The sequence below is a fragment of the Trichoderma camerunense genome, assembly GCF_050948025.1.
Source record: "Trichoderma camerunense strain CBS 138272 chromosome Unknown V8C40scaffold_9, whole genome shotgun sequence".
NCBI lineage: Eukaryota > Fungi > Ascomycota > Sordariomycetes > Hypocreales > Hypocreaceae > Trichoderma > Trichoderma camerunense.
In genome coordinates this window covers 1,037,594-1,051,380 of record NW_028145361.1, presented here as the reverse complement: position 1 = coordinate 1,051,380, position 13,787 = coordinate 1,037,594, and the positions used below count along the sequence as shown (strand labels likewise).

General features: G+C 46.3%; 5 protein-coding genes across 5 annotated transcripts; 4 read left to right on the top strand and 1 right to left on the bottom strand.

Moving 5' to 3' along the window:
- The first annotated feature begins 737 nt into the window (after positions 1-737).
- V8C40DRAFT_245701 (DEAD/DEAH box helicase) lies at positions 738-2,817 on the top strand. The gene has a single exon (XM_083215963.1). It carries the CDS (start codon positions 846-848, stop codon positions 2,703-2,705), a length of 1,860 nt encoding a protein of 619 aa, XP_083073199.1. The 5' UTR covers positions 738-845; the 3' UTR covers positions 2,706-2,817.
- Positions 2,818-3,448: 631 nt separating this feature from the next.
- Positions 3,449-4,726, top strand: V8C40DRAFT_287617 (SGNH/GDSL hydrolase family protein; the record flags this gene model as incomplete). Its single annotated transcript, XM_083222744.1, has 4 exons — positions 3,449-3,674; positions 3,735-3,791; positions 3,875-4,405; positions 4,476-4,726. The coding sequence occupies 4 exons, from the start codon at positions 3,449-3,451 to the stop codon at positions 4,724-4,726; spliced, it is 1,065 nt and encodes a 354-aa protein (XP_083073198.1).
- Positions 4,727-4,787: 61 nt separating this feature from the next.
- On the bottom strand, positions 4,788-6,174 carry V8C40DRAFT_226607 (TauD/TfdA dioxygenase family protein). The gene is made up of 4 exons (XM_083212276.1): positions 5,879-6,174; positions 5,478-5,819; positions 5,043-5,417; positions 4,788-4,985 (listed from the first exon to the last, which is right to left on the bottom strand). Exons 1-4 carry the CDS (start codon positions 6,090-6,092, stop codon positions 4,831-4,833), a joined length of 1,086 nt encoding a protein of 361 aa, XP_083073197.1. The 5' UTR covers positions 6,093-6,174; the 3' UTR covers positions 4,788-4,830.
- Positions 6,175-7,691: 1,517 nt separating this feature from the next.
- Positions 7,692-10,198, top strand: V8C40DRAFT_245696 (MFS general substrate transporter). The gene is made up of 10 exons (XM_083215962.1): positions 7,692-7,995; positions 8,050-8,105; positions 8,167-8,357; positions 8,417-8,634; positions 8,690-8,863; positions 8,932-9,158; positions 9,220-9,356; positions 9,413-9,592; positions 9,658-9,786; positions 9,841-10,198. Exons 1-10 carry the CDS (start codon positions 7,840-7,842, stop codon positions 10,053-10,055), a joined length of 1,683 nt encoding a protein of 560 aa, XP_083073196.1. The 5' UTR covers positions 7,692-7,839; the 3' UTR covers positions 10,056-10,198.
- Positions 10,199-10,389: 191 nt separating this feature from the next.
- V8C40DRAFT_245694 (glycosyltransferase family 90 protein) lies at positions 10,390-13,773 on the top strand. Its single transcript, XM_083215961.1, has 4 exons — positions 10,390-10,596; positions 10,652-10,710; positions 10,766-11,064; positions 11,116-13,773. The coding sequence occupies exons 1-4, from the start codon at positions 10,562-10,564 to the stop codon at positions 13,657-13,659; spliced, it is 2,937 nt and encodes a 978-aa protein (XP_083073195.1). The 5' UTR covers positions 10,390-10,561; the 3' UTR covers positions 13,660-13,773.
- Positions 13,774-13,787: the final 14 nt, after the last annotated feature.

The following is a 13,787-nucleotide window of genomic DNA, read 5'->3' as shown; positions in this document are numbered from 1 at the left end:
TGAGCTGAATGAATACTTGGGGTAATAATGATTCTGAATCTAATAATATGACAAGCATCCAGGGGATTATAGCCGAAGCGCGTCAATTGTTCCCCCCAAGAGCAACTTTCTAATTGATGATGTACCTAGGTATATTTAAGTATGCCACATGATTGGGCTACTGGACTGGCACAAGCTCGGCCATCTACACTTGCGTCTACAAGAGTCTAGCTTTAGCTGAATCTTCCATGGACAATTACTAACAGGTTTGTACGATGTAGGAAACATATTGGAATATACACTTCTGATATACCGCATTTTGCAAGATCGGACATCCACAAGAATACCGCTATGCAATTACAATTTGCGTTAGGTAGAAGAGAGTGTAAGGCCAGCCCGTATTCACACAGATGAGTTGAATAAACTTGGGAATATATGTCAACATATTATTGTGTTTTCGAGCGCATTTTGTCAAAATTCCCTCAGTATATACATCAGTGCGCCTTTACGCGCCCTGTCGTTACATATATCGACAAACTCTCATATCTCATAATTGCACTCTTGTACCCCTCAAGATTCAGGAACATTTATGTTATAACTCAATTTGTCACATAAACGACTTCTAAATGGCATAATCTGTACATCATTTCGAATATGATGGGATCCTTTGTCGTGTTGGCGAGGTACGTACCGCAGCCTGATGCTGCCAGAATGCATGTTGGGCACCCCACTCGACAGCCTAACATCAAGCGCTTTCTCTGACTCCTTCTACCATCATTACATTCAGCTACTATCGCTACTTGCTTTCAATTGCATCAATAATATTGAAAACCTTTTAACCGCGGCCTGGTACCATCACCATCGCTATGCTACTCGCTGCACCATGGCGACGTTCAGCGCTATCTATGTTGGCACCTAGTAGCCTGGTCCAAATGAGATTCCGCCAGCAGCTAAAGGCGTCAACATTTTATGCTCTCAGAATACCAAGCTGCTCTAGAGAATATGCAAATTCTAAAAAGAAGAAGAAGAAGAAGAAGAAACAGGCCGCAGATGGTGAAGATATCGTCTGGTCTGCAGATACCGCCAAGTCTATAGAACTTGAGTCGCCATTGTTGTCAGAAGCACTTACTACGGTGGACCTGGTGCCGAAGCAACCATACAAGATCGGAGACAGTCCGGAGCTATCGACGGAGCAGAAGGCCTTAGTTTCACGTGCAGTTGAGGGTCGCAACATCTTCTACACCGGCTCCGCAGGCTGTGGGAAATCGACAGTCCTAAGAGAGATGAGGGACCGCCTTCGGGGAATGGGTAAGGTTGTTCACGTTCTGGCACCGACAGGCAAGGTAGCGATGGCAAATCGCGGCTCGACGACTTGGTCTTTTGCCGGATGGACGCCCAATTCGCACAAATTCAGTCTGTCCGAGCTAAAAGCATTTGTACCAGGCCAGGAGCTGCTGGACCGATTTAGGAACGCCGACACAATCATCCTGGATGAGGTTAGCATGGTGGAAGCCATGCATTTTGATCGACTGAATGAAATTATGAAGGCCGCGCACTCTCCATTTGATGAGAGATCTACTCTTCCATTTGGTGGCACTCAAATCATTGTTACGGGAGATTTCTGCCAGTTGCCCCCAGTCAAACCGTTCACACACTGCTTCGAATGCGGCAGTGATCTTGTACGGAACAGACAGCAAAACACATACAAATGTCCAAGCATCAAGTGCGGTGCTTCTTATCATGATGATGATAAATGGGCCTTTAGAAGCAAAGCATGGGACGAGTGCAACTTTGAGTATGTGTATCTCAAAGAGGTGCATCGGCAAACAGACCCAGAGTTTGTTAAATTGCTACAAAAATATCGACTTGGTCTGGGGATGAACGACTCTGAGCTTGCTCTTTTGGCCAACTGTAACAAAACCACGCACACTTCTGCAGTTAGACTGTTTCCCACACGGGAGGAAGTTCGAAAAGTCAACGACGCTGAGTTTCGGCGCATCAATGCGCCTGTACAGAGTTACAAATGCGTAGATGTATTTGTGTGGAATGAGGAAGAACATCCGCATTTACACGGCAAGGGAATAAGAAATGCGGACAATTCTCTAAAAGAACTAAAGGATCACACATTTGAGACTGAACTTAATCTGAAAGAAGGCATGCAGGTCCTGCTCTTACACAATATCAGTATTCCAGACGGCCTGGTCAATGGCGCTCAAGGAGTTATCATAGGCTTTGAGTCATTCGAGTATGGTCCACCAGTATTCGAGATACGTGATGAGGGTCTGCCGGTATACTGGCCAGAACACGATTTGAACGAGCAAAAGATTTTAGAGTTTATGATGGGATGTAAGAAAGCCGAGGGCTGGCCGATTGTACGGTTTGCGAATGGCAGAATCAAGACGATATACCCTATATGCCAGTCAATCTTATATGGGGACACGAGGCCATATACGCTCCTGGGCCGAATTCAACTTCCATTAGCTGCTGCGTGGGCGCTGACTGTCCATAAATCCCAAGGGATGACACTGGATAACGCAGTTGTGAACGTGACCCGAGCGTTTACAGATGGCCAAATATATGTGGCCCTATCTAGAGTGAGGACATTGGCGGGACTGAAGGTAGAGGGCGATCTAGCCTCTCTGAAGCGTTTCAGAGGAAATCAGCAAGTACTGCGATGGCTGAAAGAAAAATTTGGCAAGAGTATTGCAGTTGATGAAGGATTGTGAATTAGGATTCATTTAACTTTTGTTCTCGTCAACGAACAGTACTATCATAGCTTCTTTAGAGAATTGACTAGTTGACCGAAAGACGGAACGTCTTAATTGGGGTAATAGGCCCTCATAGTCTCCTCTTGCTATTGTAAAAACGGTCACCATAACATATTAATACGCTTATGCTATTTGATCTTAATATAGTAACAGAGGAGTGTCATCCCCACAACGTCGCATAGCTTCACATAATCTCCGGTTGAAACTTCTACAACAGGCAGGCTACAAACCCCCATGGTAGGAAGTCCCACTCACCGTAGGTTGGTTTCTTTCCCTGCTTAGGTGAATGTGCCACGACAAATTAGAAAATTATTTTGTCTAGACCATTTCCTCGCATAAACTATGTCGGCGAGAGCTGGATCAGGAATGCAGATTTGCCAGGATACAGGTTAAACGCATTGAAGCTGGCAATACTGACCAAGAATAAACAAGTAGCCGACCCCGGAAGCCTCATGGATGTCTTTGCGTTTACCCCTCACCATTGACAAAGAAAAGACTATATGCAACTGAGTTACCCATCATAATAAAGGTATTTATTAATAAAGATTTCATGTTCGGTCTTTACCAACCTTTTCAGGTGTCTTCGACATCATTATTCTTAAATTCCTTTGTGGGAATACTTTGTTTATCTCATTCAGCACTCAAATGCACACCGTATCGAGATGCTGCTACTTTCTTTTTTCCCTTTTGCGGCAGCTAACATGGTCAGTGCTCGGGACAATTATGCCGAGATCAAGGAACCATCAAGCAGTAATAAACACTCTTGGTTTGGAGGCAAATTCAAAAATCTTGTTGTCTTTGGAGACAGTTACACGGATGAATCGAGGTTGGACTATTTCACAGCCCATAACAACACGCCTCCACCGGTGGGCTTACTGCTCCCCGAGTCCCTCGACGCTTCTGATGGCGGACGCGTTTGGCCCAGATGTATGTATTGCCTTTTTGAACTATACTATGCAAATGAATAATTTAACATATGAGGAAAAGACGTCAGCGAATATTCGGGTGCAAAGCTTTACAATTACGCCATTGCTGGCGGGATATGTCGGTATTCCTTTGCACTTTACCCAGCATCTGTTGCGAGAGCACATACACTAACGAGGAAGGCTAAATATCCATCTAATCAGGTACAACAAGTATCGTGCCACAAGCCAGAGCAACTTCTAAAGATCTCTATGCCGCCATTTTAGAAACAGAGATGCCTACTTGGCTCGCTGAATCTCAATTAGCGAGCACCCACTCACCACATAAAAAGTTTTACACTGGCTCAGCCGATGACACTCTTTATGCCATGTGGATTGGCGTCAATGACATTGGCAAGAAGAACATATTTGTTGACAGCCAGACACCTGGAACTTCGCTCACAACTTTTACTGACTGTGTGTTCATCGCTTTTGACCGCATCTATAAAAATGGTGGCCGGAAGTTTGTGTTGATGAACGTCCCTCCGCTTGAGCTGCATCCGATCTACGCGACGCCCGAAAACAAAGGCGTTCCCCCAGGCACACCGGATTGGCCAAATAAGCCGTCTAACCTAACCGAGGTTTCTTTCAAGATGTATGAATACACGAGTGCAGTGAATGAGATCTTCAAGTTCCAAGTCCCATTCCAGCAACATGTTGCCAAGAGATATCCTGGTGCTAAGTGGGCAGTTTATGGTGAGCATGGGATTGTTCTCTCTTTATAACCTTTTCACTATCGGCTTGTTAACATTAATACGACATGTAGTTGTAAACTCTTTATTCAAAGACATTCATCAAAACCCGCAAAAGTATCTAAACGGCACAACGCCTCTGGATGTACTCGACTTTATACACCATTGCGAGGCGGGCGCGGCAAATTGTACAGACTTACCGGGCGATAGAGATTCGTTCATGTTCTATGACTCACTTCATCCTTCTGAACAAGTCCACCGTGTAGTAGCTCAGAATTTTATGGACGTGATCAATGGCGGGAGTAAATTCGCGACTTATTGGTAATCGGTTATAGCGAAAACGGCAAAGGGGGAGGTTTTATGAGCAAAGGACACAGGATATATGAGCTCATAACAACTTTCATTATTTTAACTATTTGTATAAAAACTTCATGCTTCCTTGCTCAATGCCTCACGTCGCGACGTGCTGTTGGGATCAAGGTATGGTCGTTCACCGAGTCCGACGGTGCGAGCGCCGAATCGCTCACCCAGACCGGTGTAATCATAGGTGGCAGTGTGGAAGACACTCCGGTTATCCCAGATGGCTGTTTCAGATAATTAGCTTTGGAAACGTTATATCAATGCAAACGGAAGAGACGTACCAATATCATTAGGGTTCTGCCACCTGAAGCGGACTTGCAAGTCATGGCCGTCATGAACGAGATCCAAGAACCACTGCAGCAGCTTCTTGCTCTCTTCATCAGTGAGGCCGTTGATGTGCTTAACGTGGCCACCAACAGGGAAGATGCTCTTCCATCCAGTTACGGGGTTGGTTCGGACAACGGGGTGGATTGCCTTGAGCTCAGTGCCCACGTTCTCAGGGGCTCCACGAGGCTTGTCATACAGCTCGAAGCCGGATCGCTTAGCAATGTCACCGAAGCCGGGCTGCTCAAAGGTAGCGGTCAGAGACTCAAGGAATTTCTGGTAAGGCTCGCTGATGCGGTCATAGATTTCATAGCCAGAGGCCCAGAGGGTGTCTATCTTATGATTAGATACCGTGTCACGAATGGTAGATATAAGCGCTCAAATGTACTTACCACCTCCAGTCTTGGGAAGCTTAATCAGTCGAAGGGAAGTGTAGTCTGCGGGAACAGGCTCAAATGCGATATCACTGTGCCAGCCAGCAGCCTTTTGCTTCTTAGGGCTGAGCTCATCGGGCTTGGTTTGCTTGTAGAACTTGTCGAACTGAACGGAGCTGATGGTGCTAATCTCGGGATCATTGCCGCCAAGTTCTCGCTCACTGTTCAAGATAGGGTGGATATGCAGGCCAGATGTGGCAGGTCGTCCAGTCAACTTGCCAAGTCTGAGGATAAGTTCCTTCTGGAGGTCGTTGGTGAGGTTGTCCTGGGCACGGAAGAAAACGACACCACGCTGTGAAACTATGAATGGTTAGATAAGTCCTTGTGATTCGCTCTTCATTTTCTTCAAGTGTACTTACTGGTGACGGCAAGCTCTCGAATAAGATCATCGGAGTTGGGGGCATTGAGCCAGTCTACGAGATTGGCCTTGGGGAATTCACGACCAATGACTGGAGTGATGTCGAAAGACTCAAAATGGTCTAATGTTCCAGTGAGGGGAATGGTCTGTTGAACCTTGGTCTTGATAGGGACCTCGTGGATGACCACAGGTGCTTCAACTGCTGCGGGAGCCATTGTTACTGATGTGTTTGGATAATCAAAGATCTGCACACTGTCGATATATCTGATGAACAACAGGTTGATATCTCCTCAAGATATGATTTTGTGGAATTCAATCCATACTTATATCGCAGTACCAACCTTTTCCTCGTATCCTGCCCTGGGTATTGCCAAGTCTGTTTCCTATGAGCATGCCATCAACACCGTTCAAGCCATCTTCTTGCGTGCTAGGAATCAAACCACCATCCATGTTGACATCTTTTAGGCTCATTCACATGAAACCAATAATTGACGCCGATTTGTGCGACATCAATTCCCAAATTGCGTCAGTGAGGGGAGAGAAGCTCACTAATAGAGCCTGTGATATCGAAGTCCATGTAGCCCTACGGATTTAGGGATCTCGGTCATTCCAACTTTCGGCGTACGAAGCATGCGATTGGAGGATTCAGTCGGACTGTCGGTTCACCAGGTCATCAGCAAGCTGTAGGTTCAGTTGCATTGCATGATACCTAGCTCCTGTAGGAATAGTAGAGGCATCCATGATGGCGACAAGTCCGCATCCCAAGGCCAACATCCGGGACCTCGCACGACTAGTCACATATCCAAAGCGACGGTGCGGATGTCTCTGAACCTGGAAATATCGCATCATACGCGATAACCGTAAACGGAGCGATTCACCGTATGGCGTATTCGAACGGCAATCAGCTGCGCTTCTCGGACGCGGGGGTGCAATGCATGAGACCCCTCAGCTATAGGATCACATCAACTCGTTGTCGAAGCACGACACCAAAGCATAACAGGCTGTTAGGCCGTCGAGACGAGGGTAAGTGGTAAGTCATATGAAAGTCGCGTGCGGCAAAAGCGACATGTGCGTTGCGCCCCCAATGGATAAAATGTGCCCGAAACCCCCTATCTCGGCAGCTCCTGTAAATAACCTAGAATTGCGTGCTTCGGGTCGTGTTGGATTGTTGGTGAATCGCGGGTTGCCGTTTGTGGTGAGAATCAAGGTCTTGATGGCGTGATTGTGCCCGCCACTCGCACAATGAATTGTTGGAGATAAGGCGCATCACGCTGCATAACGCCTGGATATGTCAGCTTCCATGAAGGAAAGGTGAAGAAAAAACTTAATTCCACAAACAGGTTCTTGAAAAAAGAGAAACAATTGAAGTTGCGATTAAAAAGTTCAAGTCGTGTGTAACTGAGTATAGGCTTGGTTATTAAGCCAGCCTCAACTGCTTCTATCAATTAGTCGATTTCCACAATAACAAAGCAATACCCCAAAAAAGCGGCAGAGTACGTAACTGATTGGGATTATAGTTCAAACTGATAAGAAGTATACTGCCGAGCATCTGCAATTGTATCTACTGCGCATATGCATGATCTCATCCCTCCGGGGTAGCGATCTGAGGGATGGAGACCGGGGTCCGGGTTTCCAAGTCCACCTCGATATTGGTAACAACTAGCTGCTCATTGGTACCCCAGACGGTATATCTGAATAATAGCTGTCCTAGGTTCCATCGAGTCTAGCCTTCTCGTCGTAATTGCTTGGGTTATTCTCATCATACCTTCCCGCACCTGCCGGGTCTCCAATAGTTCCTTGGCTCGTTGCGTGCGATCGCCACATTCACACATCAAAGCGGACTTTAAAGATAGTGGTATTATATAACCAACCTTGGAGAAAAAGTGACGATGTGTAAATACTGAAGGGTTGTCCTCTTCTTTTCCCTCTTCAGCATTCTCCATCACATCTGCCAACATCATCATGGCGACCGTACTTGCGAGAGACGGAAAGAACCCGTCTTCGGTCTCAACAACCTCATTAGATAGCATTTCGCCACCTCTGGGAGCTCCGATAGTTGAGAGACGATCATGGTTCAAGAAGGGAACAAAAGTCGACAAAGATGCCATTGCAACGCAGGTATGTTATTACCGAATCAATTGTTTCATGTAGCTGTGCTGACATGGACTATAGCTTTCAGTATTCGACGACCCAGACACGGCTGAAAAATACCAGCCGAGACCAGACTGGTAATTAAATGCAGCTCCCCTTTGTTCGAAAGGCAAGATAGCTAATATGAAACTTAATTAGGGAAAATATTCACAGATTCGACCCTTCTTTCCGATGGACATGGCGCGAAGAGGGCAAACTCATCCGGAAAATGGACCTCTACATTACGTTTTGGGCATGTATAATGTTCATGGCTCTCGAACTTGATCGATCCAACCTCTCACAAGCATTGACCGATAACTTCCTTTCGGATCTTCATATGACTACGAATGGTATGCTCGAGAACCACAAGCCAATACCTACAAGAGTGCGCTAACGATCCGTCTTTAAGACTACAACTTGGGCAATACCGTGTTCAAGCTATCGTTTCTTCTTGCAGAGCTCCCTTCACAGCTAGTGTCGAAATGGATGGGCCCGGATCGATGGATCCCAATGCAGATGTGCTTATGGAGTCTCGTCGCAGGCGCCCAGTTTTGGCTGTCGGGTCGAAGCTCGTTCCTCGCCACACGAGCCTTGCTTGGAATTATTCAGGGCGGATTTATTCCCGATGTATGTTACATACCGTTGTAATCACTTGGATCGATTCACTAATTGAGAGACTTAGGTTATCCTATACCTTTCCTATTTCTATAGGCACGCAGAGTTGACAATCCGCCTGGGTTTCTTCTGGACCGCTCTGAGCTTGGCAGACATTTGCTCAGCATTGCTCGCATACGGGTTATTGCATATGCGAGGTATTGCAAACCGCTCTGGATGGAGATGGCTTTTCCTTATTGAAGTAAGTTAGGCGTGGTGATGCTCGTGCTCATGAGACGTTTTAGAACACATGCTAATAGATATGTTTAGGGCCTCTTGACGCTCGTTGTTGGGTTGCTTGCCTGGGTTCTCATGCCTGCTGGTCCTTGTCAAACGGCCAGCTGGTTCAGAGGCAAAAAGGGTTGGTTTTCTGAACGGGAGGAAAAAATCATCGTCAACAGAGTAATTCGCGAAGATCCCAGCAAGAGTTCTATGCACAATCGTGAGCCTGTCACACCCAAGTTACTATGGCAGAGTCTTAAGGATTATGATCTCTGGTGAGTCTCGAGCGAAAATGAGAAATTGAAAGAGTATCGTTAACGTTTACCAATGCGATAGGCCGATATACATCCTTGGACTTGTGTTCCAAGTTCCTGCCACACCGCCGGCTAATTACCTCACTCTTACGCTCAAGGGCCTGGGCTTTGACACTTTTCAGACCAATTTGCTCACCATTCCATCAACGGTGCTGCACGGTAAGATACATCTATGCAGCTTAAGAGATTTCGTTTACTGACTTGTTTTGCTTCAGTCTTCACGATGCTGGCCCTTACATATCTAGCCGAAGCTTGGAGCGAACTTACTTTGACGGCTCTCATTGGTCAAATTTGGTTGCTTCCGTTCTTAATCTACCTTAATGTTGTCAATACTACAGAAGTAAACAAGTGGGTGTTCTGGGTGGTCGTCACACTTCTTCTTGCATACCCGAATGGTGAGTTCATTCCTATTCAGAAAGTTTCGCTCATATCACGCATCCCCATTAACGAATCAATGTAGCCCATCCGATTCAAGTAGCATGGAACTCGCGCAATAGCAATGCAGTCAGGCTTCGAACGGTTTCAGCAGCGTGTTACAACATGTTCGTCCAGGCTGGTGGTATCGTGTCCGCCAACATCTACGTAGCAAGTAAGCAGCTCCCCTTTCCATTTCTATACTACATTCCTAACTAAGCTCTGATAGGTGATGCTCCTCGTTATGTTAAAGGCAATCGCGCACTCCTTGGTATCACCTGCATGAACATAGTGATATATATCCTCACGAAGTTGTACTATGTGTGGCGTAACCAGTCCCGAGCAAAGAAATGGGAAGCGATGACTGAAGAACAGCGACTAAACTATCTCGCTACGACAACTGATGAAGGAAACAAGAGGCTCGACTTCAGATTTCAGCATTAGAGCGTTTCTAGATGGGGTATTAGACGTTGAGAGGCGCAGTGCGGCAACTGTATTTATGTCCGAGCTACGGAGCGGTTATAACGCATGTTTTGACTAGTGTTTCTTCAGTTAAAAGTCTCGCAATTACGATGATATGAATATACTTGAAAAGAATATTAATGCCGATCCCTACAGAATAGTTTGTCTACTTTTGCCAATCCTACCAGGTTCAGTGTTGGCTTGGCATTTTGCTGACGAAATTTGGTGCGACTAGACCTAAAGTAGGAGCATTAACGGGGTGATTTCAGGCTCTTACTGAACAAACAAGTGGCACCTAAGAATCTTCTCTTCTCATCACAATCGGCAATCCTCAGATGCAGATGTTGGCAAAGGCCGAGATTCATGATTCCGCATGAGTGATCTGCGAATGCTCAAGGTATTCGCTTGCGTACCTCGAATGAGAGTTGCAACTTTGAGATCGGCACTCGCATAACTTTGTGCGCTATTGACGCGCGTAGGTTTTCAGCATGCGAGGGGCCGTATCTCACACACGGGCTTTCATGTATGTATGCCATAGATATATCCTGATATCACTGCTTATTGACGTCTTGTTCAAGATGTCTGTCTCTCTCTGTCTTCATTCTATCCGCTAGGTATTATACTAGTGCTTCTTTCGGTATGGAATGCGCCCCTGCGTGGCTATAACAGCCATAATTCTGACCGACTTACAGAACGCCCTGTTCATCTTACAATCATCACTCTCCTTTCCACTGGAGTTTGGTTGTTGGGTTCTACATACTACTGGGGGCTCCAAGCTGATTCTCCATATCTCACGGTCATTACAAACCACAAGAGCTCGACTGATGTTATTAATCCAACAAGCGCAATTGTCAAGTATTTCAGAATTGGGCATGAACACTTTCAACATTTGCATCCCTCCTTTCCTTTCCTCCTATGTTGCATAGCATTGCGAACGTTGATCTACTGGGGCGTTATTCGAACTTCACAATGCTCGCGGTCTGGTTTAGAGGTAAGTTTCTTTGTATAAGTGACTCTTCCTTAAACTGAACATTTCGTACAGGCATTTCTACCATTGTTTTCCTTTCTTGTCGTGGCAATAGGACCTGGATTCGGGCTTCTCAAAATACAGCCCAATAAGCGACAGTCACAATGGTCCATGCCGTCCAAATCGCAGATTATCTTCACATTTCTTGCCGCAGTATGGCCATTATTCCTCATTTCAGCGGAAGAAAGCTCGAAAATTGCTACGGGGACTGTGTGTCCCATTGGATGGGGTCGCTTCGTCTCACTCACTCAGCTTCTCAAATGCGTAATCGATGCCGTGATCATAAGTCACACTTCTCATCTCGCGCGCACAGCTACAGATGATGGAATCGACATTTCCAAATTCATGGGTAAGCTCTCGCTTGTCGCGGCTGGAAGCATTCTGTTGCTCTCATTCCCTTCTTGGCTTTCCGATTCAGAGTTTGTCATGGCATTTACTTTTCGAGCTCTCGACAATGGAGATTTTGCTGTTGATGGTTTCTTTGCGATGATTGGTGTACTCTCCGCTTTAACACTGTTGCCGTCTGTGCATCCATCATGCTTCGCGCTTCTTATAATTACTGCCACATTCATGGGCTTACAGATACCTGTTCACAAGGCGATTCCGCTTCTATCTCCTGTGTCCTATGGAGAACTTGTGAAGCATACGACGCTTGCAATTGTCTTATCAGTGCCTCTGTGGTACCTTGCTATTAGTATTCACCATACTGGAGACTCTAACGCGTCACGAAGGATCTTCAAGGGGCTAATAATTTCCGTCAGTGGGATTGCACTAATTGCATTGGTGGTATTGGCGCAACTGTTCTTTTTTGGGCTTCCAACTATGGTTCTGATCGATATAGCCATCAAGTCACTTGTATCGGAAGCGTCTTCGGAGATATTCGCGTGGGAGTCACAAGCCGCAGCTAGTAAATCACTGGCTGACGCCGTGAATGAATATACGAAAAGATACACGCTCCCGCCTCCACCAAACTTCGACAAATGGTACGAATTCGCAAAGGAGCACAACTCTGTCGTTATGGACGATTTTGACCAGATCAACAATGATTTACTGCCTTTCTGGGGGATGAAGCCTGCGCAAATACGTGATTTGACTATAAAGCTCTTCAACTACGGAAGCTCGGAAATGGGCGGCATGCGTATCAGGAACGGTTCGGTAGAGCAGTCGCCATATATCCCAGGATCGCATCGTTGGATGACGGATTCATTTCAGAGGATGATTGAGCCTTTTTCCAAGTGGTTACCAGACATGGATATAGCTATCAATCTGGCCGACGAGTGCCGTATGGTCGTGTCATTCGACCATTTGGAAGCTCGCAAATACTTCGGACAGGAGAAGAGAAGAGGAGTTTCCAACCAAATGGAACAGAACGGCTGGCCGAGCAGCGAGTTTTCGCAATTTCCATGGCCCAAAGACTTCCCTGCGCCTCTACCTCGGGCGACGGATGGTAGGAAAGATGCCATTGATCCTCTCTTTACAAATTATATCCGGAGACCAATGTTTTACGATTTTGTTGCTGCTTCCTGTCCGCGAAGATCAGCAGTACACAATAGCCGTTGGTGGGACTGGAGCAGTACTTGTGCTGGCTGTCTCAAACCCCATTCGCTGCTTACAACCAGCGGTGCGATATTAGCAGATGTATCGCTTGCTCATGATCTTTGCCATCAGCCGGACGTCGCATACTTGGATGGATTTCTCAATTCGCCGTCCGCATTGGTGGGCACAAATTTACTCTTCCCCATCTTCAGCCAGGCACGCGTCGGCGGCTTCTCAGATATTTTAATACCTTCGCCGTGGCATTTCGATGACAAGAGCGCCTTTGAGGAGGACAGTAGCGTGGCTTGGGAAGATAAAGCGAACGCTTTATTCTGGCGCGGATCGCGATCAGATGGATTCTCTGCCCATGGACGATGGCCTGGATTTCTACGACCGCGATTCGTACATGAAGCTTATGAGAAGACTGTGGCTTTACAATCATCTGGCATCGAGACTCCTGTTCACATTAATGTCTCCTTTACTGGGGAGATATCTAAATGTGATGGAATGGATTGTGCTGTCGAGTTGGAGAATTATAAGCAATGGGGTCTCGTCACAATGAGCAACGATTCGGTTGTTGATCAGGAAGCAAGCCAGCTTCCCCCCGGCGTCCCATTTGAAGAGCACTGGAAGTTCAGACACTTGATGGATATGGATGGCGCGGGATTTAGCGGTCGTTTTCTGCCTTTTCTGCAGAGCCGCAGTTTGCCCTATCGTGCGGCGTTCTTTCGTACTTGGTATGATGAGAGAATCCAAGCCTGGCACCACTATATTCCTGTGGACATTAGACTTGGGTCAGGTTTTTGGTCCATTTTGGAGTTCTTCAGTGGGGGTGCTAATGACAAAGATGGTGAGGGACCTGAGATAGCGAAGAAGATTGCAGAGCAGGGGAGAGAGTGGTCGCAAAAAGCGCTGAGAAAAGAGGACATGCAGATCTATATGTTCCGCCTATTATTGGAATGGGGAAGAATTACACACGATGAAAGAGAGCGGTTGGGATTTTCCATTACTAAAGGAGGATAGAATATCTTTAACATGCAGGTACGATAGATAGAGCGAAAGATGATGCTTGATTTGAAATGAAACCTCTACACACAGGACTCTTTGTAGTAGCACTATGCCAAGATGGCAATCTATGACCATCTAATACG